This window comes from Aphanomyces invadans (genome assembly GCF_000520115.1).
Source record: "Aphanomyces invadans strain NJM9701 unplaced genomic scaffold supercont1.12, whole genome shotgun sequence".
Taxonomy (NCBI): Eukaryota; Oomycota; class Saprolegniomycetes; order Saprolegniales; family Verrucalvaceae; genus Aphanomyces; species Aphanomyces invadans.
Window position 1 is genome coordinate 825811 of NW_008580157.1, and position 22643 is coordinate 848453.

At 57.0% G+C, this 22643-nt stretch overlaps 9 protein-coding genes across 9 annotated transcripts; 6 read left to right on the top strand and 3 right to left on the bottom strand.

The window, feature by feature from the left end:
• Window positions 1–7: 7 nt before the first annotated feature.
• Window positions 8–3752, top strand: H310_06801 (hypothetical protein; the record flags this gene model as incomplete). The annotated part of the gene is made up of 11 exons (XM_008871988.1): window positions 8–414; window positions 468–576; window positions 621–799; window positions 851–1034; window positions 1083–1472; window positions 1519–1892; window positions 1935–2025; window positions 2080–2844; window positions 2893–2975; window positions 3018–3252; window positions 3300–3752. The coding sequence occupies 11 exons, from the start codon at window positions 8–10 to the stop codon at window positions 3750–3752; spliced, it is 3270 nt and encodes a 1089-aa protein (XP_008870210.1).
• Window positions 3753–3917: 165 nt separating this feature from the next.
• On the top strand, window positions 3918–7144 carry H310_06802 (hypothetical protein; the record flags this gene model as incomplete). Its single annotated transcript, XM_008871989.1, has 7 exons — window positions 3918–4057; window positions 4109–4211; window positions 4260–5180; window positions 5227–5399; window positions 5450–5602; window positions 5652–6157; window positions 6204–7144. 7 exons carry the CDS (start codon window positions 3918–3920, stop codon window positions 7046–7048), a joined length of 2841 nt encoding a protein of 946 aa, XP_008870211.1. The 3' UTR covers window positions 7049–7144.
• A 267-nt stretch (window positions 7145–7411) lies between these two features.
• On the top strand, window positions 7412–8661 carry H310_06803 (glyceraldehyde-3-phosphate dehydrogenase). Its single transcript, XM_008871990.1, has one exon. The coding sequence runs from the start codon at window positions 7472–7474 to the stop codon at window positions 8492–8494; it is 1023 nt and encodes a 340-aa protein (XP_008870212.1). The 5' UTR covers window positions 7412–7471; the 3' UTR covers window positions 8495–8661.
• A 127-nt stretch (window positions 8662–8788) lies between these two features.
• H310_06804 (hypothetical protein) lies at window positions 8789–9275 on the bottom strand (the record flags this gene model as incomplete). Its single annotated transcript, XM_008871991.1, has 4 exons — window positions 8789–8835; window positions 8891–8991; window positions 9041–9129; window positions 9180–9275. The coding sequence occupies 4 exons, from the start codon at window positions 9273–9275 to the stop codon at window positions 8789–8791; spliced, it is 333 nt and encodes a 110-aa protein (XP_008870213.1).
• A 90-nt stretch (window positions 9276–9365) lies between these two features.
• Window positions 9366–10756, top strand: H310_06805 (hypothetical protein). Its single transcript, XM_008871992.1, has 3 exons — window positions 9366–9937; window positions 9987–10113; window positions 10163–10756. Exons 1-3 carry the CDS (start codon window positions 9388–9390, stop codon window positions 10596–10598), a joined length of 1113 nt encoding a protein of 370 aa, XP_008870214.1. The 5' UTR covers window positions 9366–9387; the 3' UTR covers window positions 10599–10756.
• A 38-nt stretch (window positions 10757–10794) lies between these two features.
• On the top strand, window positions 10795–15536 carry H310_06806 (hypothetical protein). Its single transcript, XM_008871993.1, has 13 exons — window positions 10795–11702; window positions 11751–12258; window positions 12309–12502; window positions 12544–12932; window positions 12978–13039; window positions 13086–13240; window positions 13292–13348; window positions 13400–13536; window positions 13593–13670; window positions 13716–13804; window positions 13852–14062; window positions 14112–14687; window positions 14733–15536. Exons 1-13 carry the CDS (start codon window positions 10850–10852, stop codon window positions 15480–15482), a joined length of 4059 nt encoding a protein of 1352 aa, XP_008870215.1. The 5' UTR covers window positions 10795–10849; the 3' UTR covers window positions 15483–15536.
• Window positions 15396–15871, bottom strand: H310_06807 (hypothetical protein). The gene has a single exon (XM_008871994.1). The coding sequence runs from the start codon at window positions 15849–15851 to the stop codon at window positions 15513–15515; it is 339 nt and encodes a 112-aa protein (XP_008870216.1). The 5' UTR covers window positions 15852–15871; the 3' UTR covers window positions 15396–15512.
• A 56-nt stretch (window positions 15872–15927) lies between these two features.
• Window positions 15928–22570, bottom strand: H310_06808 (hypothetical protein). The gene has a single exon (XM_008871995.1). It carries the CDS (start codon window positions 22544–22546, stop codon window positions 17279–17281), a length of 5268 nt encoding a protein of 1755 aa, XP_008870217.1. The 5' UTR covers window positions 22547–22570; the 3' UTR covers window positions 15928–17278.
• H310_06809 (hypothetical protein) lies at window positions 15933–22556 on the top strand. Its single transcript, XM_008871996.1, has one exon. The coding sequence runs from the start codon at window positions 15956–15958 to the stop codon at window positions 17216–17218; it is 1263 nt and encodes a 420-aa protein (XP_008870218.1). The 5' UTR covers window positions 15933–15955; the 3' UTR covers window positions 17219–22556.
• Window positions 22571–22643: the final 73 nt, after the last annotated feature.

A 22643-nucleotide genomic window follows, 5' to 3' on the forward strand; every position in this document is an offset into this window, starting at 1 on the left:
TTCACGCATGGAGTCCCGCCCTTTGTGCAGGCAACCTGCCGCGCTCGCGACGAGCTATGGAACTGCTTCCGTGGATGCAGGCGCGTCGGCACCGACGACGCCCCTGCAAAGTACCGAGTTGAAAGATGCATCAACTGCGATGGTGGCATCCCGGGCCCCACTGCCTCCGATCTCAACGTCAAGCCCATTGCAGCAGTCACGGTACTCGGCGGGGGTGCCATTTGCCGCTGACGTCCGATCACCGTTGCTCCACCGAGCGTCAGCCCAGACGTATGGCAGTCTTCCAGGTAGCCCTGTGATGCCTTCGACTGCTGTTGCGAAGAACAAGGTGTGGAATGACAAGAAAGGCGAGAAAAATGCGTGGGATTACATCCACATGGACGTGCGTCGGCAAAGCCGCGATCGTCTTAGTCGGTAACCTCCATGGAATATCCGTGACTCCATCATGTCAAACTTCAACGACGTAGGTTCCTCGACCAAAGCGATGTTGGCTCGATCGTGGATATCGTGGAGGCTGTGTCGGCGTTGGCGTTCGCGTGCATCTACGTCATGTACACATACCTTCCCGACAACACGGTGCACTAATTTCTCCTCTTTTCATGTCCAATGCCTCTTCATAGCACCTTGTGTACTTGTGGCACGCGGAACTGTTTATCGCGAGCTTCTTCTTGATCGACTTTGCGTTCCGCGGAATCGCCTTGTCCACCGAACCTTTCGACGACATGTTGTCATTCACTGGTTTTGTAAACCTGGGCACGATATTCCCCGTCTTGCCTGTGTCGTTCTTCATGCCCAACTAGTACGTGTCGCTGTCGTTACGTTCCATGGCGCCACTCACCGCGACTTTCAGCAACTTTTGGACGTCGGGCACGTTCTGGCGCTTCATTTACCCCATTCGGTTCCTCAAGGTGTACGTGGAAGGCCGTCGCGTGATCAATCGATTCCACAACGACATGACGCCGCTCACACTCTTTGCCGTGAACGCGTACTTGCAAATCTTTTGCCTCCTCTTTTGCTCCGGCGGGGTCATCCAGGTGCGGTGAGATTGTCCATCTGCAGCAGCTCGTCATTCTCGCCGACAGATCGCCGAGACAACGTATGGAGACATGGACACGTACAACGGCGAGTGGACGTTTTTCAACTCGTGCTTCAACTCGCTCTTGCTCTTCGTCGCGATGAATTATCCCACGGCAGACAACACACTGACCAAGTGCTTTGTCATGTTCCTCATCGTGCTCTTGATCATCGTCGTTCCGTACCAGCTCTCGATTTTCTTTGAAATCTACGGATCGTATTCGGCGTACGAGTATGCCGTCCTGACGCCGTCCAAGCGCATGAAACACATCGTGCTCTGCGGCGACCTCACGCCGAACCGGATCGAACAGTTCTTCAACGAGATCTTCCATGAGGACCACGACCTCGTCGACACTCGCGTCGCCGTCCTGTCGGACGAAGACCCGTCCTCCGATCTGGTACGTGTACATTGACGGAGCATGCCATCATCGTGTCGTTGGGCAGGTTGCGATGCTCCTCGATCCGTTTGTCGCGAAACGCACGACGTTCTTGAAAGGATCGATCCTGCACGACTACGACGCAGCGCGGGCATCGTGTGCGTCGGCCAGCGCCATCTTCGTCTTGACGCGCAAAGTCGGCCAGGAAGACGTGAATGTGTCGGACCATCGCACGTTCATGCGCGCCATGGCGGCCCATCGCGTCGCGAAACACGTCCCGATATACGCGCAGCTCCACTTGTCGTCCAACAAGCATTTGTTTCACGATGTGGACCAGAGCAACGTGCTGTGCTTCTCGGAAGTGATTCACTCGATCTTGGCGCAGAATTGCCTCTGTCCCGGCTTTTCCACGTTCATTTACAACCTCACGACCACCGCGGGGTACGGAACGACTCGTTCGCATATGAATCATGCGTTGAGCAGGTGCGAAACCGAGCTGGACGACACGTGGGAATCGCGGTACCTCCACGGCGCAAGCCACGAGTTGTATTCGGTCCAACTTCCTCCTGCGCAGGTGTGGCAAACGCGCGCTTGGCATGGAAGCTATTAAACGTCGTTGTATGGAAAGGTGATACAAGGACTCACGTTTGCTGAAGTGTCGGCTTGGATTTATTCGCGATGCAATGGCGTGATCTTGTTTGCCATCCACGTGCAGTCGGTTGATGGCCATGGCACGATCGTGCTGAACCCAGGGAGCACGTACCATTGCCGCGGCGGCGAGATTGGATTCGTCATCGCCAAGGATCGCAAGACGGCGGACCACGTGACGTCGCTGGCAAAGGAGACGCTCCAGCCTGCCGTTTCCAGCCACAGCATGCTCAAAGCCGACAGCTTTCACGACATGGCGATCGTCGCGTCCGAGCAACCCAAGAAGAAAGGCAACAATGGCGGGAGCCTTCAGGCGTTGAAGAAGAAGCGCAACTCGCGCACGTTGATTTGGGCGGCGAAGGAACCAAAACCCGCGGGGCAAGGCAAACGCAGCCTGAAGGATTGCGTCGTGTTCGATGCGACCAAAGTTAAATTCGCGTCCGCCCCCATCGTTGTCTGCCTCCTCGCCCCGACGTTCCCCGACCACATGGAGTACTTTGTCGTTCCTCTCCGCAGTCCGGTCGTCAAAGAGCACCACCCGATTGTGTTTTTAACGCACAAGTTGCCCACGCGCGAGTCGTTCGAACCGCTCTCATGCTATGCGGACCTCTACTTTGTCGAAACGACCAAGATTTGCTTGGAGTCGCTCAAGCGCGGTGGCATTGAAATCGCACGGCGCATCGTGCTCATGTGTGGCGGTGGCGAGTTTGCCGAAACGAGCAGTGCAGAATTACTGGCGGATGCGGTACGCCTTGTGGTGCACACCCCCTCACCTCACGTGCTTGAGGTCTAGTCGTCGATTGCAACCCACAAGAGCATCACGAGTCTCCTCGGTCCAGCTCGGGCGCCCAGTGTCATTACGGAGCTCGTGAATCGGTACGGTGCATGGGCAATATTTTCGTTCGTGACTTGAACTAGGGCCAACGTGCATTTCATTTCGCACAACATTGGGTCGACGCCATGGTTCACGGCCGACGATGATCCCAACAGCGAGCTGTCGCTCGTGGACGCGGGCAGCTTCTCGCGGTCGCGAGCGTTTGCGTCGGGCTTGACCTACAGCACGTCGCTGTGCGACAGTCTCATGATCAACCAGTTCTTCAACCCCATGATCAAGAATATCGTCCGCGAGTTTGTCTTCTCCGCCCTTCGTGCTGTACGAGGTCCAATATCGATTCACCTGACGGGACGCTTGCTTCGTAGCACACGGCCGTCTTTCCAAACGTGAGCTCGCCCGTCAAGGCGGGGAATCCTACGCGCACTGCTGTTCAACGGAGCGCCCTTTTCACGTGCGAAATGCCCATGGATTTTGTTGGCAAGACCTTTGGCTACGTGTTTGACCACCTTCTTGCGTCCGATGCCATCTTGACCTTGGGGATCTACCGCTGTGTCGATCACACGACGCTCGCAGAAGTACCGCCGTCGGCATCGCTGCCTCCGATGTCCCCCACTGGCAGTCCAGAACGGATTCCCCCCGCGCCAGTGGAAGGCGCGCTGACTCCCTTGGTCAACCCCACCAGTCGCATCGAAATCCCCGAGCCGCTTCGGCCTGTTCCGTACGGGTTTGCCTACGTGAACCCGAAACCACTCGACATCATGACCGGGAACGATCTCATCTACGTCCTTGCCCACAAACAGCCATTCTGGATTGCTTGAGCAGCGCGCTCTGGAGTGAGCGGAAGAACACCGCGACGCCGCCATTTTCACGTCCACGGCCCTCCATCGTGATTGGCTGCTCGGTATCCAATCAGGGGGCAGTAGATAATTGGACACTCGCCAAAATAACATGCAGACGTCGGTGCGTGTTATCGCCGGCGATCCATGGACGTCGTTCCTCATGCCCATGATGTCCAGGTGTCTTTGGATGTGGTTGGGACTGGCTCCGACGGAACCGAGTCGTCTGTCGTGTTTAGCATCAAGAAGCACGGCGTGTACAGTGACGATGAGACTGTGGTGAAGCGGTGAGTCCAACCAACCTGGTTGTTCAGCACGTGATCGTGCCTTCTCTCCAGGTATATGTTTAACTGCGGGGAGGGCACCCAGCGGCTGTGCAACGAGAACGGATTGAAGCTGGGGTCGCTCACGTCCATGTTCCTCACCCGACTCGATCCACTGGTACATCACACCGTCCATGGCTTGTGGGATGACTTCGGGACTGGGTAGACGTGCAGTGGTATTCCTGGGATGATCTTGGCGTTGGGTGGATGTGGCACGCCAGACCTGAGCATCGCCGGTCCAGGTGGCACACATGCATTTGTGACGTCAACCAAAAGTTTTGCTCGGCGAAACTACCCGGTTATTACGTGCACAGAGGTCGACGTGAAAGCTCAGTCTCTCACTTCCTCACACATCAACCACGCAACGGTCAACACCAACGACCCTATCGTCGAGGACCGCCACGTGCGCATTACCCCATTGTCAATGCGGCAAAATCAAAGCGCGGCACGCCATCCTGCGTCATGTCGGCAGTGCCTTGGCGTTGCCAACCAACCAACAAACACCGATCGAAGTTCTGCTCCAACCGTTGTGTCACGACCAGTAGTCGCCCAAGACCAACCGATGCTGGAATGGCTCAAGGCGTTCTACGAGGCAAAAGATCCGTCCAAAGTGCCATACGTCCAAGTAATCCTCAACAAGTACCAAGGGCGACAGGACGACCTCAAGCGCATGCTCGTCACCAAATATGGGCCATTGGCGCCAGAGAGCAGCTCTGACGACTCCAGCGAAGATGACGAGGATGTTGAACCGCCCAGAGTAAACGAGGACAGCACCAGCAGCTCGAAGAACAGCACACCCAACGTCAACGTGCACTCAAAAGACGACAGCGACACGCCGCACACCAAAGAGGCGTCAACACCCACCTCGTCACCGTCCAGACACGCCACCGACGAACAACGTGCCAACGATCTCGCTTCATCGTCTTCGAGTGACGAAGAGAGCGAAGGTTTCGAGACCTGGCTGAGGCATTTTTACACTCGTCACAACCCGAGTATGGTACCACGTCTGCAGTCAGTCCTGCATATGTACGCCGGTCGCGAAGACCAACTCAAAGCCATGCTTCAACAGAAATACGTGTCAGCAAAGGTACGGCCAATATCTCGAGACATATTGCTCATGACAAACTTTCCAGCGGCCACTTGACGACGACGAAGCTTCCACCACCACTGTCAGAGGAGATGGCCCCGACACAAAAAAGACGAAGTCGGACCGGATCGACTGCATGACCGACGTTTACGTGACACCGCCGGCAGCGCCTCGACCGTCCACCATTCAGCACGATCAAATCCTTTGCTATATTCTTGAGTACGTTTCTTCAAACCTCTGCCAGCTTGGACTCGACCTTGGTTGCATAGGTTCAAAGGCTCGCCAAACACCATCGCATGGGTCGTCGATATCCCCGACGAATCGTGGCTCTCGCACGTCACATCGCTGCTGTCGAGCTGCCCAGCCCATCGTCCTGCCCTCGTCGTTCACATGACGCCCTCCTCCCTGGCCACGCAACCGACGTAAGCCCACACGACGACGACGCGAATCATTTGACGTTGTTTGTTATAGTTACGTCTCGTGGGTGAAAGACCACACGTCCTCAGCCACACGACACCTCGTCTTCGATGGCCAGCTGCTCGACGAGTTCGACCACGGCGCGTGTGGCTTCACCTTCGTGGCATCAGCTCACCTGCGCTTGCAGTTGCACGCGGCATCTTCGTCCTTGTTTCCCTTGTCCCGACCGTTCCACGCGCTTGCCACGTCTACGTCAGCCCACCACTCTCGCCTTGTCATTCGTGCTGGCGATGGGACTTCGTTCCACGTGGCGCAGCCAGGGCTAATGTGCCAACTCACCGTCGCCAAAGCGAGGCAAAAGGTCGGGTTCCACCATCGACAACCACCTTCCTCGCACTCGGTACCGCCACAGCCATTTGAACCGCCAAATGACCACAGCTATGCACCCAAGTTGACGTTCCTTGGGACGGGCTCCGCCGCACCGTCCAAGCTACGAAACAGCAGCGCGATCTACTTGGAGGAAACCGCATCAACAGGGATGTTGATTGACTGCGGCGAAGGTACGCTAGTTGTGCAAAACGATCTTGACGAGTTCCACCGTCGTAGGCACGTTTGGCCAGCTCTGGCGGCAGTTTGGCCCGTCGACGCCGTCCCGACTGTGTTCGCTAAAATGCATTTGGGTGTCACACAAACACGCCGACCACCACTGCGGCCTCCTTCGTGTATTGCTCGAGCGCCATCGCGCGTTCGCTCACTCACGCATGCCAGTCGCGCCAATCGTCATAATCGCCCCCGATGCCGTGCTGGCGTACGTGGCACGCTGGCAGGCCGCGTGGCTGACAGGCGTTTCCATGGTCTCGTGTACCGACTTCAACCATCCCCAACACGCGCTCCGGCCCATGGTCCTCCACCTCACGGGGTTCCTCAACATGTGGAGTGTACCGGTGCACCATTGCCACGACTCGTACGGGTTAGTGCTCGTCACTCGCGCCGGTATGAAGTTGGTGTATTCGGGTGATACGAGGCCATGCGACCGCCTCATCCATGAAGGGTTCCGTCCCCACGTCTTGATCCACGAAGCCACATTTGAAGACTCCATGCACGACGATGCCATCAGGAAGAAACACAGCACCGTCGGGGAAGCTTTGAACGTCGGTCGCCGAATGCAAGCGCACTTGGTTTTGCTCACCCACTTCAGCCAACGGTATCCCAAACTGCCTCCTCGCCAAGCCACAGGCGGCGAAGGGTCGTGTGGGTTTGCATTTGACGGGATGCAAGTAATCCTGGACGCCCCGGACCCCGATCCATACCACCCGCAGTACTTGCAACCATCTTTGCCACCACCTGGAAGCGTTCACTCGAGGGACTCGATCGAAGTCACACTTGCGAGCTTCATGTCGGCTGTGCGAAACGAAGCCACGGCAGCCATAGCGTCCCCCCCGTCTCCATAACGTTGCCAAGTTGCTCGGTAGCTCCTTACGTCGTTGGATGTGGATCGGGCACATCTCTGCGCCTAACTGTCGTCGTCATCTTTCGTGGATATCCACGGAATCCCCTCGACATGCGACAATGGATGGCACATAGATGACGCACAGGGTGCGGATTGGCACAAAGAAAGGCAAGGGACCACCACTGATTGGTCGAATGCGCACTCGATGAAGAAAATCAACCAATCGAAAAGCGGAATTCAACCGTGATGCGACATCGTCAACAGATACTTTTGACACGTTGTGCGATTGGCTGGCTTTTACATTATGACGAAACCTGATTGGATGACGTCAGCAACGCATCCCCGAGTGACTGCGCGTGTGGTTGCCTGCCGCTCATTCTTCCTTTTGCGCCGTCGAACTCGAACTGCCAGTCCTCCAAGCGCCATGACCAAGCAAGTCAACATCGGTATCAACGGATTCGGCCGCATCGGGCGCCTTGTCGCCCGCGCCGCGTTCGCCAACCCCAACACGACCGTTGTCGCCATCAACGACCCCTTCATGAGCTTGGACTACATGGTGTACTTGTTCAAGTACGACTCGACCCACGGTCGCTACCCTGGTACCGTGGTCGCGGAAAACGGCAACTTGGTCATTGATGGCCACGTCGTTCGCATCTTCACCGCCAAGAACCCTGCTGAAATTGGCTGGGCTTCTGTCGGCGCTGATTACGTTTGCGAATCTACGGGTGTCTTCACCAGCACGGAAGCGTGCTTGTCCCACATCCAAGGTGGCGCCAAGAAGGTCGTGATCTCGGCTCCCCCCAAGGACAACACCCCTATGTACGTCGTCGGCGTCAACCACCTCAAGTACGATGGTTCGGCCAACGTTGTCTCGAACGCGTCGTGCACCACCAACTGCTTGGCCCCTCTTGCCAAGGTCATCAACGACAAGTTCGGCATTGTGGAAGGCCTCATGACCACCGTGCACGCCACCACCGCGAACCAGTTGACCGTCGATGGTCCTTCCCGTGGCGGCAAGGACTGGCGCGCTGGTCGTGGCGCTGGCCAAAACATTATCCCTGCCTCGACAGGTGCTGCCAAGGCCGTCGGCAAGGTTTTGCCTGAATTGAACGGCAAGTTGACCGGCATGGCTTTCCGCGTGCCCGTCGCCGATGTGTCGGTTGTGGACTTGACTGTCCGCCTTCAAAACGGCGCTTCGTTGGTCGACATCAAGGCTGCTTTGAAGCACGCCTCTGAAAACGAGTTGAATGGCATCCTCGGTTACACCGAAGACGACGTGGTGTCCCAAGACTTCATCACGGACAAGCGCTCGAGCATCTTCGACGCCAACGCCTCCATCTCGTTGAACGACAATTTCGTCAAGCTTGTGTCGTGGTACGACAACGAATGGGGTTACTCCAACCGCTTGGTCGACTTGATCTTGCACATGGCCTCCGTCGACAACTAAATTTTTATCGAAGCAACTTTGCTTGTTTAATTTCCGAGTCGTCGACATGTCTGCAACTGTCTCTGGTGGTAGATGCATCGGGTGCATTTCACCTGCGTTTGGCCCTGTGGTGGTAGCCAAACCTCCGTACAGCGAACTGAAATCAATTCATAGCGCATGCAAAAGGAGCAGGTGCATGGAGTGAGGGAACATCAATGGCTCGGCATGGTAATGCTGGTTGGTGGAAGAACATGAACAGTGTCAAACCGGAGGTCATTCCGAGTGCAATGGAATTCCCAATATTACGACGGCGATCTACTTTCCACCTGCCTTTGCGCGAAGTCCAGAGACAAACCCGTCCTCTATGAATCAAAACGAAGGTGGCGCATGAGGGGATGCATGTCACGTCGCACGTACTCTCTCGGACTCCTTCGAGTGGGGCGGCTTTTGCACGGGCTTTCTCGAAGCTCTCTTTATTGAAACCAAGAAGGTCCAAGTTCTCTTGTTGCATGAGACCCCTATTATACACACATCAGTGCGACATTCGGACGCGCGGCGCAACGGTACTTGTCCATGCGGCACTGCAGGTAGTCTTGCGACAGGTGCTTGCAATCAATGTGACTGTTCTTCGTTTCCTTCAGACAGGCCAAGAAAGTCTGCATCCACGGAGCGACATCAGTTCTGCATGGAGAGATGCACGCGTTACCTTCATCTGGGTCTTGCACTCGCCATAATGGTCCAGAGGGAACGAGCCCTTCTCTGGCGGCTTTGCTTGCGATGCCCCGCCACCAAACGCGTTCATTGCTTTGTGCTTTGAAAATGGTTTATCCGGAGGGTTCGCAAATATCACCTCGTCATTGGCTCAAAGGCACGCATTATCCGGATAGTCGAAGTGACTCCAAACCGGATCTTCCATGCAGTCTGTTGATGGCAACGGGCATCGTGTGCATGAGGGTCAGTCATGCAAGTTCGCGGCGCATCATCCCCTGAGTTACGCTGTCTATCACTTGCATCCATCAGAGCACGTTCACATTGATGGCAAGTTGGAAGAGGACGCGTGGACGGCGGCTCAGTGGACCGCACCCTTCACAGATATCATCGGCCCGAAGCACTGGAGTCAACCGTGGTTCGAGACTCGAGTCAAGATGCGTTACGATGATACGTTCCTGTATGTGGGAGCGTATATACAAGACACAGATGTATGGGCCACCCTCACGAAGCGCAATTCGGTTGTGTTTACCGACAACGACTTTGAGATCTTTGTCGACCCAGTGGGGACGACGCACAATTACAAGGAGTTCGAAGTAAATGCGCTCAACACGACATGGAACCTCTTCCTGAACAAGCCTTACCGTGACGGCGGCGCCGAAAACTCCACGAGGGTGGACCCAGTCCACGGATTTGATATGCTGCCATGGGGCCTCCGCAGTGCCGTCTACACCAAAGGCCGCGTGAACGACCCGAGTAAGGCAATTTATGTTCTCACCATTCTCAATTGACCTGTTGACACCAGATCAGCACGTGCATTACTGGACGGTGGAAGTGGCGTTGCCGCTGGCTGCGCTGGCCTGGAACACAACGGCGGTCGTGCCGCCGATGCTCGGTTCGTCCTGGCGCATCAACTTCTCCCGCGTCGAGTGGTAGGACTACGCGAGCGAGAAGTACGTTGATTGCCTTGTGTCCATGAAGGACCGTGGAAGTCAAAAATGGACGATACGAAAAGACCAAGAATTTGCCCGAGGACAACTGGGTGTGGAGTCCCCAAGGCGACGTGGCCATGCACAAACCTGAGATGTGGGGGTACCTGGACTTCGTCCAGCAGAACGATTCCCCCGTTGCCCTGAAGGAAGACTTGGAATTCCCTGCACGATACCAAGCATTTGCAATCTACTACGCCCAGAAGGCCTTCTTGGCGCAATACAACCGATACGCTGACACCCTCGACGATCTCCTCCCGTGGATTGCAGACAAGGACGTGTTGTCGTGTCTCCATGTGGTCTACATGTCCGCGACGGCCGATCGATTCCACGCCGGGACGTTGGCATTTGGATACACGGCTCACATCCGATACGATTCCTTTATATACGTAACGACGGCATCGAGCGGCGCGGCGGCTTTGGCGTAGATGCCGTGTAACAAGTATACATCTGCACGCCCCTGATGCTCATGACGACCATGCATGTTAGCCGCAGCGCATGAAGCGAACGATGCATTCTGGAGTGCGGCGGCACAACGACATAAGCACAAAATGGTCACAGTATTTGACGGATGCGTCCAACGGCGGTATACTTTATTGAAGTAAACCAAGTTTCGGAAAATAGTGTGAGCCTACCTTCCGATTCCTGCGCCATTGCCGCCGCTCTTTGCGTCCACAGCATGTCTGATGCCGAGAAACCGAAATTCTTCAGCACCTTGTTGGCGTCCATACAAAAGGAAGAGCCTCCGCCTCCTAGCTCGTCGTCTGCTGCCTCGCGCAAACCTCCGCAGAAGAAAACTTCCCATGACGACAGCGCCAGGCAATTGCATTCACGTAAGACCCATGGCCATGCGAATGAGAGTGGACACCACAAGAGCAAGTCTAAAAAGAACTTCGTCTACGCGCCTGTCAAGAAGGCCTCAACGACAACCGATGTCCCGTCGGAGTCTTCCCCTCTTGAGTCAGAAGTAATCCCAACACCACCGACGCCACTTGGACAGCGTCCACAGTCCACACCTCCTGAAGCACCTGCAACAAAGAAGCCATTTGATTCGTCACTGCAAGCCTCTCTCCAAAACAGCAATGCTCGAACCCAGTCGAAACTTTCCTCGTCCTCGTCCTTGCCCCGCCAGGATGGTTTTACCTCAACTCCATCCTCCGCCTCACCTGTCGATGTATCTCGTGGGGAGGAATCGCGACCGATAGGATTCAAGTCGTCGCTTCAATCTTCCCTCCAGGTATCACTGCAGTCAGTGAAGGACACATCCGACGAAGTTGTGGCTGCGCCGAAGAAGACTCTTCGACAATCCATCGAAGAAAGAGGGCAAAATGCTCCCACCGACAGAGCCTACATCCGATCTGCCTCATACTCATCGCGCGACGACAAGCCTCGGGTTTATGGAGGACGGCGTCAAGAGAGCGACTTTCGTCCGACTGGCGATGTGTCCAGAGATAGGCTGTCTCGGCATACGAGTTTTGACCGTGGTGCCAACCCTCCGCATCTCACCCGACAAGCATCGTCCGAAAAACGAGGTTTGCATCGATCATTCCCACACACCTTCAAATTATTGCGCTTTGTAGAGCCACCTTCGATTCTGTCGCGCCTGGGACCTCCCACCGACTCGGATTCGGACGTTCTCTCCCGCCGGCAGACCGCTTCTTTGTCCATCCATTCCCGCGTCGGTCCGTCGGTGGAATCAACTAAGCGTGACGAATCCCTGCCGCGGTCGCTTGGCACTCGCCACTCCACCGACGACGGTTCTCGAACCTGTGGCAAGGACAAAGCCTACTCCACCTTTGGCAAGCCACCATCCTCTCGATCGCCAGTGTTCGAGAAGCCATCCGTTAAAGGCGGGTCCTCCTTGCTGCAACCGAGCGCGACGCAACCTCTTCGCGCGACCCCTCCATCGTTACAATTCTCCAAACCGTCCGTGAAGGGATCGTCACTCGTCGAGGACATCTCAACGATGGACTCGCTGCGACAGCAACTGACTTCGTCCATGGCGCTGAGTTTGGCGCGAAGCAATGCTCGAGCCCATGCCCGCGAAGCTCTTGTCAAAACGCGGTACACAGTGGCACAATTACGAGCGTACGGTCCACATCCATCTCTCGATGAAGGGGGAGTTCACAATGAGTTAGGCTCAACACGGCGCCAAATGCTCCTCGTCCAGCCGATCTAGTCGACTTGACTGCGATCTCTGTTGTCCCTGCGTCTCCCCGCAAGTCGTCCAAGATGACTTCTCGCTTCTCAACCTCCAAAGCTACGTCGTCCGTCGTCCGCATCCGTTCAGCGCAGTCGGCGAAAGCAGCATCCTCTCAACGTGGTGGCAAAGGTACCCGTTACAAACTTGCTGCGGAGCTCATGGTGGTGCAGGTGGTCGAGGTGGCCAAAAAGGCAAGTCGTTGCGGCACCAACCACCGCCACCCCCGTTGTCGGACGAGCCCGTCGTGCCGTATGTCAAATCGGAGACCCGATGGGTGCCGTCGAAAGAAAAGGAAAAGCCCAAGGACATCCAACACCAAGTCAAGACTCTCCTCAACAAGCTGACGCGGGACCAGTTCGAGAAGATCACAGCCGATTTGAGCGCCATACCTCTCAAGTCCCTGGACATGCTGAGCACAGTCATTGCCATGATCATGGACAAAGCTCTCGACGAACCAAACTTTGCAGAAGTGTACGCAGATCTGTGTGCGAGATTACACCAGCACATTGTCGCCCATCCGCTGCCATTCCTCCACGCCGCGTATCATGTATCGGACCAGGTACCGTCTCGGTCCTGGCCATTCCCTTTTCGACTTGGCTTGTAGGTGTGGTACTGGACGGCGGCGAATCGAAGCACGTTTCCGGTCTTTCACGGTCCTGTGTCCAGGTATTGTTCCATGTCGAGATGGAGAGTCCCGTCACGTTTGCGACAGTCGAGACGAGTGCCTTGCGGCAGCCGCTTCGTTCGACTCCAACGCTGACGGCGTGCCGGCAGAACAGGTTCAAGCGCCATCCTTTTTTGTGGACAAGGATCGTTTGGTTGTTGTGGCAACAAGACCAGGAAACCCCAAGGGTCTGTACTATGCAGGTGCGGTGCTAGCTGCTCTGCCATCGAGTACCGTCACCGCGTCCGTTGTAGCCGTCAACGTAAACGACCTCAAGGAGAACGAGCCACTGCTCGGTGGATTTGCCACGGGTACGTCTTGCGAGCCCCACAACACGTCCACAACCGTATACTGGTTGGCAGAGGAACTGGCCATGAAGAATGCCGTAAAACTCACGAGCTTCAAGCGCCTCCTCATCACGCGATGCCAACACAAGTTTGACAACAGCGACGCCAAGCCAAAGCCATCCGACGACGCGGACGACCATGCCGCCGCTCGCGTGCGTCGGCCCTTGTCGAGAAATCCCCCATGTCTCACCTGTCACATATTCGGCAGGCGGCGCGACGCATGAAGACGTTAATGTTGGGCAATATGCGCTTCCTCGGCGAGCTGTTCAAAGTCGAATTGATTGCGGTTCGTGTTGATGCCCGCGCTGGTGTGGCATTGTCCTTGGTGTAGGAATCGGTGGTGCAGGAGTGCATCTTCAAACTGCTTGGGCTCAAACTCGTACAAGTTGAAGGCGGCGCGCAGGCGGCGCAGACCGTTCGGTACAGATTGCGATCGTGTATCGAGCTCGTCGTGACATGATGTATAGCATGCCCGACGAAGAGGACCTCGAAGCATTGTGCAAAATGCTCGCGACGGTGGGCAAGAAATTTGATCACATGGGCAACAAAACGGCGATGACGATGATCGTTGTGCGCATGGTCGAGCTCTCCGACACGCCATCGCTGCCATCGCGCATCCGCTTCCTGCTTAAGGACGTGCTCGAAATGCGCGACTACCAATGGGTTCCGAGGCGCAAGGTGGTGACGTGCCTTGACCTCTGATCTCGTCTCACGCCGCTGTACACAGGAACTTCAACAAAAAACGCTGGTCGAAGTCCGGAGAGAAGCCGAAAAGTTGCAAAAGCTTGGCAAGAACGCTCAACACGATGATTTGCAAGGCAAGCGGCACCGCGCGGCGCATTCGAGCTTGGACTTGGCCAAGGAAAACAGCATGCTGTTGCTGCGACAGATACCCGCGGTGTCGTCGATTCCAGGGAAGGCGGCGGTCGTGGACCCCACCAACCGCATCAAGAGCATTCTCCAAGAGTACCAGTCCCTGCGTGACATTGACGAAACGAGGCAATGCGTCGCGGAGCTGCCCCGCGAGAACCACTTACAAGTTGTCGAGCAAGCGTTGTCGGTGGCAGTGGAGGGCAAGGAGAAGGAACGGGAGGCAGCGGTCGACATGCTCGTTGGGTTGTACGAGACGCTGCACCTCGGTGCAACGGAGATCCAAAGTGGCGTGCTTAGCACTCTCGAATTTCTCGACGACCTTCGCATTGACATTCCCATGGTCCATGAGTACTGCGGCCACATCCTCGGTCGGTTGATTGTTGCCGGGTGCTTTGGACTGAGCTGGCTGCAGTTGGGTGTGGCTCACCTGGTACGTCACGTGGATGAGGACGCGAACGTCAACGAGTGTGGGTAGGCTGAATCTGGGCTGGCGGGCAAGGTCCTCGTCGAGGTGCTTTCTGTGATGGACGACGAGCTGGGCTTCGACTCGGTGGTTGCGATGTTGGCGCGCGAGGAGCTCAACGTGGCTGGGTTCTTGCCGCCTGACCAGCAGTCGCCCGACGACGTCACAGCCTTCCTCAAACTCTATGACTTAACGAGCTACTTTTACGACGACGACGACGACGAGGAAGACGAAGAGGTCAAGGAGGCGCTGCACTCGATGGTGCAAGAGTTTTTTGTCGTTCAAGACTTGAACGAAGTCGACGCATGTTTGCAAGACTTGGATGCGCACCCGTGGGCTGTGTCCCTGGTCAAAGCCGTCCTGAATATCCTCTGCGAATGCAAGCAAGTTCAGCGCCCTCTCGTTCTCGCGCTACTCCGCCACGTCCTCCCCAACGTCCCACAGACGGACCTGGATGCTGGCCTCGCGTGGTGGCTCAACCAGCTCGACGATGTTGTGATTGACGTGCCCCAAGCCGCCGTCTACGTAGCCCCAGTGCTTGCGCTGGCGCTGCACGAACGAGCGCTGACGTGGCCGTGGCTTGCGTCGGCGGTGGAAAACGTACAGGAGTCGACCAAAGTACAGCTCGTGGAAGGAATCTGCAACACGCTGGACTCGTGGAACGACCGAGACCACACGAGACAGGTGATTCAAGAAAGCGGAGTCTCGCTGTGTACATTCGCAACCCGAGGAGGCGACCGACTCTTGCCGTGGTTTGCATGAGAGGAACCAAAGGCGTTGATGTAACAAACCTTATTGAATTGTACACGAAGAGCAGCAGGTGGGGGTCGGCGTGCATCCTGGAACTTCCGTGTCGACAGCGACCTCTTCGCTGTAGATCCTTTCGCTGCTGGAAGCATTGCTTGCCTTCGCCATGACACGAATGTGGTACGAGCATGACGGATTCAGTTCGTCGAGCATCGCCTGGGTCGACGTCGCAGGAAGAACCGTGGCGGATGCCCAGTCATCATGCGGTTCCTTGTACTGGAGCTGGTATTCATATCCAGGTTCCATTTTGGGAATCTCCATCACAAGCGTCACTTCCGTGCGACTGACGCACCGCGGCGGCGGCACGAGCATCTTGTCCGACATTGCCAAACACGACGAGTCCGTTTTGAACAACCGACTTACTACGTGAATCTACTAAATACTAATAGTATCGTAATTGGGCAGGCGGCCCTCAATCTGCACGAAACATGAGCGTGTTCGTGAACGTCGGCCAGTGCGGCAATCAAGTTGGCGGCGCGCTCATAGCGCTAGCAAAGGAGCCCAAAGGCAAAGAGCGCAAGTCGAACAAGTCGCACATGAGATGCATACTGGTGGACACGGAGCCCAAAGTCGTTCGGTCGATTCGAGCACCTTCCAGTATCTCGGCGGTCCACATGGAACAAAGCGGTCGCGGCAACAATTGGGCGATGGGGTATGCGCGATCGAAAAGTGTTGTTCTAGGTGAGCACGTCATGGAGTCACTTCGGCGGGAGATTGAAGCCACAGACTGCTACCGGGGTGCTGTCTTGTTGCACAGCTTGGCGGGCGGCACCGGGTCTGGTCTCGGGTCGCGGCTGCTCGAAAACATCCGAGACACGTACCCAAAAGCGTACATTGTAAGTGGATGCATCGCACCATCGCTTTGCGGGGGAGACACTCCATTGCAAAACTACAACGCCCTCTTCACGTTGCGCCACCTGCAAGAGTACGCCGATGCCGTGCTCCTCAAGGACAACGACGACGTCATGCGATCCGTCTCTCACTGGACGTCCATTTCCACGTCGTCGTCAACTATCTCGTCCTCCACATCCCAATCCAGTGAGAAAGTGTCCCTTGGCGAAATGAATGCACTCGTCGCCGCCGACTGGGCGGGCTTGCTTTTTCCCATCACGTCCCCAAAGACCAAGCTGTGCGTCGATTTTGACATGGGCGGCTTTGTGTCGCATGTATGCCCACTTCCCCAAGCCAAGTTTGTCGACGTTCGGTCGGCGTATTTTGTGTCCAAGCAGTCGTCAAAAGTGCCGTATGCGCAGCGCCTCCTGGCGGGGCATCACGATTCCCATGCGCTCACCAGGCAAGTCGTGGCATCGTTTCCCAGGACAAGCGCGTATTCCTCGCTCGGTCAGGTCGTTGTCGCGCGGGGTTTCAAGGACTTGGCGTTGGGGCCGTTGGTGGACATCGTCCGGAAGGGCATTCCTCGGGTGGACTGGGGCATTCCGCTTCCGCACGCGATCGAGTCGGCTTCGGCACTGGACGGCGCGTCATCTTCGTCCATAACAGTGTGCTCGAATGGAACAAACGTCGTCCCGACTGTCGAGACGCTTCTCGCTCGAGCACGGCATCAGTTCCAAGCAAGGGCGTACCTGCATTGGTTTGCCAAGTACGGCATCGACTGCGACGACTTTACCGACTCCTTTGAACGCACTCAAGCCATCGTCGACGAATACAGCGCCCTGAACGCACCCGAATGACGTGGCGGTTCGACTCACGTGCCCAGAAAACGTTCAATTTGTGTGATGGATTTATGCATGCTACGGACAAGGCAGTAGGGTGCTCAACACGGACACGAGGACGGGCCATGCGGCATCGTTGGCGTTGGTTGTCCGCATGATTCGAGTGAGCGCTGCCAGGAGCGACGTGTTGCGCTTCCAAAAGTGTTCTGGTGCGGCCTGGACCATCTTCTGCAATAATTCGAGCGTTGGGCGCTTGAGGTGTTCACACCTGCCGTTCAAGATGACGAGAAGTGTGTCAAAGAATGCCTTCTCCTCGTCCAAGTTGGACAGACCCGCCATGAGCAACCGGCCGAGGTCGTGGGACATGTGCCACGCTGCCTCCGTGCCGTCTTGGGCTAAGAAAATGTCTGCCACTTGGGCCTCGTGCTGGACGCGCCAGAGAAACCCGAGCTCCTGGCGAATGCACCACCCGTTCGAAGGTGCTGTCGGTGGGTTGCAAAGGGACAGCTGTGGCAGCAACACAGCTGTGCACAAAACGCAGTGCAGCTTGCTGTCGACGGTCGAGCCCAACACGGCGCGCACGATCGATCGAACGACGTCGGCGCTTTCCTGGGAGTCGACGTGGCGGCATGCAGCCAGGAGAATATCCACCGACACGGCCGGCGACGCTTTGGAAGACGATGCCAACGCGGACGGGCGGCGGGCCTCGAGCATGTCTTGGACAATCGGCGCGTGAAACGTGGCTTTGGTCACAAATGCATTCAGGAGGTGCAGCGCAGGCAACTGAAAGGCGTAGTGGTTGTGGTGCAGCAACGCGACCGTAATCCAGAGCAATTGGGGGTACAATACGAGTTTTGCGTCCGGCATGGCAGCTGCGATGGACGTGAGCGTCACGAGGTAGTCGGGGAGGAAACGCGCCAAGTCGGGACTGTCGATGGCGGTCGTGAGGAGATCCATTACGCGGATGCACACTCCACCGTCGAAGGGGGGGCGCAGCACCCTGTACAACAAGAGCCCAAACCGAGCATCAAATCGCTCCGATGTGAATGCGTCCACGGCCATAGTGACCCAGTCGCTCTGCTGCGAATCGGTCAACGCATGCCGACAAAAGCTGTCGACGAGCGATTCGAAGAGAGCGACGGGAGTCGCCGTTGGCTCGACGCGATCCCGGGCCGCGTCGGTCAGCGGCGGCACGACCGAAGCGAGGTACTCTTGGATTGCGTTTTGCAAACTCAGGAACCTCATCGACGAGTCGTTGTGCACCATGGCTTGCACCAATGCTAGCCCGTCTTCCTCGACGCCGGTAAACATCTCGTCATGACAAGTCGCGCGGTCGTGGAGTTCCATGTGCAGCACTGAAAACACGCGATGGGCCACGACGATCCGAGTGGCGTCGTCCACTTGCGAGACTGCAAGGGCCGACAGAAGCAGCACCGTCACACAGGACGTCGCAAACGTTGCCGGACCGTCTTGGGCGTAGTTCAAGATGCACCGGATTAACTGTTGTGAGTCCATCGGAGAGGCCGACATCCAGTTGAGCACTCGCTTCGCTGTGTCAAGCTTCTCTCTTGTGGCGAGCCCAAACAAGAACGCGACGATGGTCGGTACGTGGCGGTAGTCCTTGGCGCGGCACACGTCCAGCCAGAGTGCGGAAAGGGACGGGAGGGCGCCAACGTGGTCGTGCGTGAGACGGAAGAGCAGCGACATGCACTGCCGGTCGATCACGTCGAGTTGGTGGACCCACGGCGAGCAATGCGCCATCACGTGCGTCTGCAATGCTGGGTTCGCCGTGCACTTTGCCACATACGACAGCATGACTTGGAGCACGTCGACACTGTGACTCGCCCAGCGCAGCGCAATTTGCTTGGTGACGAGCTGCAGCTGCCTCGTCGTCGTTGCTTTGGCGTTGTGTGGCTGGAACGCGTGCGGCACCACGTCGCGGTCTTGGCCCATCGTGACGAGGATGTGGACGGCGGCGCGGTCGTCTGGAGTGGACAAATGCAGCAGCGCCACAAATAAGAGTTCGCACAAGCACGATCGATTTGCTTCAAATTCGTCGCGCAAGTCGACCGCGATCGACGCCACCACGTGCAGGTACTGCGTCGCTACCGCACACGAGGTGGCGTCCACGAAAAAGCACCGGTCGATTGTCTGCGGAATGATCCCTACCGGGTCACTGTGCACCAAGAGTCGGAGGCCGGACGCGACGATGGCTTGAAGGTCTTCGTCCATGCCGACCGCAAACGAGCCGTCCATCCATGCAAAACACGGTGCGGGGTCATTGAAAACCGGCCCCACCATCAGCATCGCCATGGCGCGATAGGCCCGTTTGGTCAACTCGTACAGCTGCCACGAGGTCTCGTCGGTGGGCATGCTGTAGCACGGGAGCAGCATCGCCACGGAGGACGCGCTCGGGGCCGTGTGGGTGCGCTGGTCGGAGCACCACTGCCACATGGCGACGAACCATTGCTCCCGTGTTGCGGTTGTCACGACCGCCGCCGCCGCGGCATTTCCATCGTCGTCCGCTTCAACGGCGGCGGCCAGGAGGTTGTTTTGATGTACAATGGATTCCACCATCGCACAGAACTCGAGGCGAATCCACCACCGCCACCCGTTTGGTTGGGCAAGCAATTGCTCCTGTGTCGTCAGTGCAGCGTACAACTTGTCGACGACGCGCAGCACGAGGTCGCGATAGTGACCATTGCTCCACATTTGGATGCGGTGCTGGACGAGCGACCGAACGCAGCGCGCGAGGACCCACTGAAGAACGGCGGGTTGCTTGGACATGCTCGGAGGATGCGCGAACACGTCCTTTCGAGTCAAACCACGCTGTAGAGGCCGTTTGTCTGGGAAGGCTTGGGACTCCATTGTACTCAGCCGCTCGAGAAGCTCGACGTGGGCCGCTGAGTGCGTCGAACTGAGTGCCAGCGTCGCAGAGATGCGCTGGTCGAGGCTCAAACTGGAGAGGTACTTGCTTTGGTGTTGCAGGAACGCCCCCACGACGTCCGCTTTGGTCGCGGTGGCGGTAGCACAGACGAAGATGGACAGATTTCGCCATTGACTGGGTGTGCAAACGTCGGCATTGTCGTCGTCGTCGGGCAGATGGGGCTCAATGGCGAACACCCTGTCCGTGGCTGCAGTCCACACGTGGTCGATCAGGTTGGGGCAGATCTCACACAGACGTGGAAAGAGCGTTGTGAGCGACAGCGACCAGAGCCACTCGATGTCCTGACTCGATGGCTGCGCTTCCGCACCCTGTGTCCTTGCAAGCCACTGGATGACGCCGCCAGCTTCCAGCGCCAAGTGCTTGTCAGCTGCCTGTAGCCCCAGTGTCTTTTGGAGGTCGCCGTCGATCCCGGTCACGATATCCATCGCATTAATCTTGGTCGACTGCAAGCGACCCTGCCGAAGCGCTCGGACGGCGTCGAGGACCTTAAGTGCCCCGCGCCGTACTTCAGTGTGTGCATGGCAGAGCAGAATGAGGCCAAGCGCCTCGAGAGGCTCCAAGTCCGAGTCCAGGGTGCTCCAGGTCGGCACCGCCGGATCCTGAATGATCGAGTGGAGAACACCGACCAAGGTAGAGGTCGTGCCAGCCTTGGTCGACTGCAGGGTGCACGCCACGAGGGCTCGGAAGATCGAGCTGTCGCCCAGCGTGCGAGCGAGGCAGCTCAGCGTCCCTGCCCCAGCGATGCGCAGACACTCTTCGTCATGGATGGCGCTTCGAATGAGTAAATGCAGCTTCGTTTCTGCGTCGAATGTCATGTGTGAGTACAACACTTGTGTGCAGTAAATCGCTGCTTCCAACGTTTGCGTGGCGATCCAGTGCTTAAACTCGTTGGCTTTACCAGAGCGAATCGGGGCGTCCAAATGGCTGCGGCAAGCCATCAAAACGTGGTTGACCACGTCGCCCAGTGCAGGAAGCGCCTGAGCGAGCGCTGTACTGTCCAGCACGAGGGAAAAGTGCGCAGCCATGGTCGGACTGTGTACGTGTCCGGTGTGCTGCAGCACGTGCCATAGCGACTGGAGCCCCACGAGTCGGCGCACTTCATAGATCGAATTCGCGTCAACGATCAAGTGGTGGATGTGGTTGTCGAGGGCATATGGCATGTTGTACGCCGCGATGCACAGGGATAGACGCGACAGAACAGAAAAGATCACACGCATCTTCTTGGTTTTGTGCTTGGAATTGGTAAAGCACCATGCTTGGATAGCATTAACGATCTCCATCACATCGGCGTCTGCGGGGGCGATCGCAGAGCGTGGCGCAGTGGAGGCGGCCACATGACGCTTGATGAGATGCCGCAGCAGGAGCTCCACCAAGTGCAAGAACGGGATCGACGCGTTGTGCTGGCCGTATGCTTGTAGCAGCGCAAGTGCGTCGACCTTCCACCACTTGCAGAACATGTCTGCGTTGGATAGCATGAGCACGGCTAGCCGTAAGTGCCACGCCACGACTGAGAACCTCTTCTTCATGCTTTGCTTGACCCCAATCGCATGCAGGTCTCCCAGAAGCGACGTCCAGTCCGCTGTCGTGGCAGCGTCACAGCCATTGACGTCGTGATATGCTCGAATGCCCGCAGTGGATAGCCCAGTCAGCTCTCGGGTCAAAATGGCGGCAAGCACTTGCAGTGCTACGAGTCGAACCGTGGGCTTGTGGACCTTGTGCGTGCAGGAGGTGAGAATCCTGAGAAACGACGTCGACGCTTGCGCTGCCGCATCGAATGTGGCGTGAGGACGGATGAGACACAGCCGCAACGTGGAAAAGTTGTTGATGTAGCTTTCTTTCGTCACGCCAGTCGCAGCCAAGTGCTCCAGGTCGTTGAGGAAGTGCTGCTTGATGGACCGGATTGCACTGGTCCCCATGAGCCCGAAGTTTTCCTTCCACAGGTTATGCACGGCCTCCTGGAGCAAGAAATCATTCGTGGGCTTTGATGGCGTCGTATTGAATCCAAAAAACGACCGGTTGGCACCCACGCAGCTCTCGAGTCGGTTCCATTCCGAGAGCACATTGAACGCCGCTGCGATGAGCGTGTCCCACACAGGGGAGTCGGACGATGCGTTCAGAGAATTCCGCAACACAGTCCTGAGCACGTGTCCCGTGAGCCACAAACCCACATGTCCAAAAAGCGATCCATCCAGTCGACCCGATTGCCACTCGAGCAGGGTGTCGATTGCAACGGCAAAGTTGCGCGATGCCATCACGGCCCACATGGTGCCAATGCGCTCGACTTCCGACAGACACACGTCGTCCTTACGTTCCTCTCCCATATTGGACAACACGGTCGACGCATGTGTTGCCATAAACTCATCGAGCTCCCGCTTCAAGATTCCCACGAGGTCGTCCATCGTATTTCACGCAATCCACAATTGCCACACGATCTTCTGTCCGGTAATTATCCGTACGCAACGGTCAAGTAAGATCTTGGAAAGGTCGAGCGGTTAC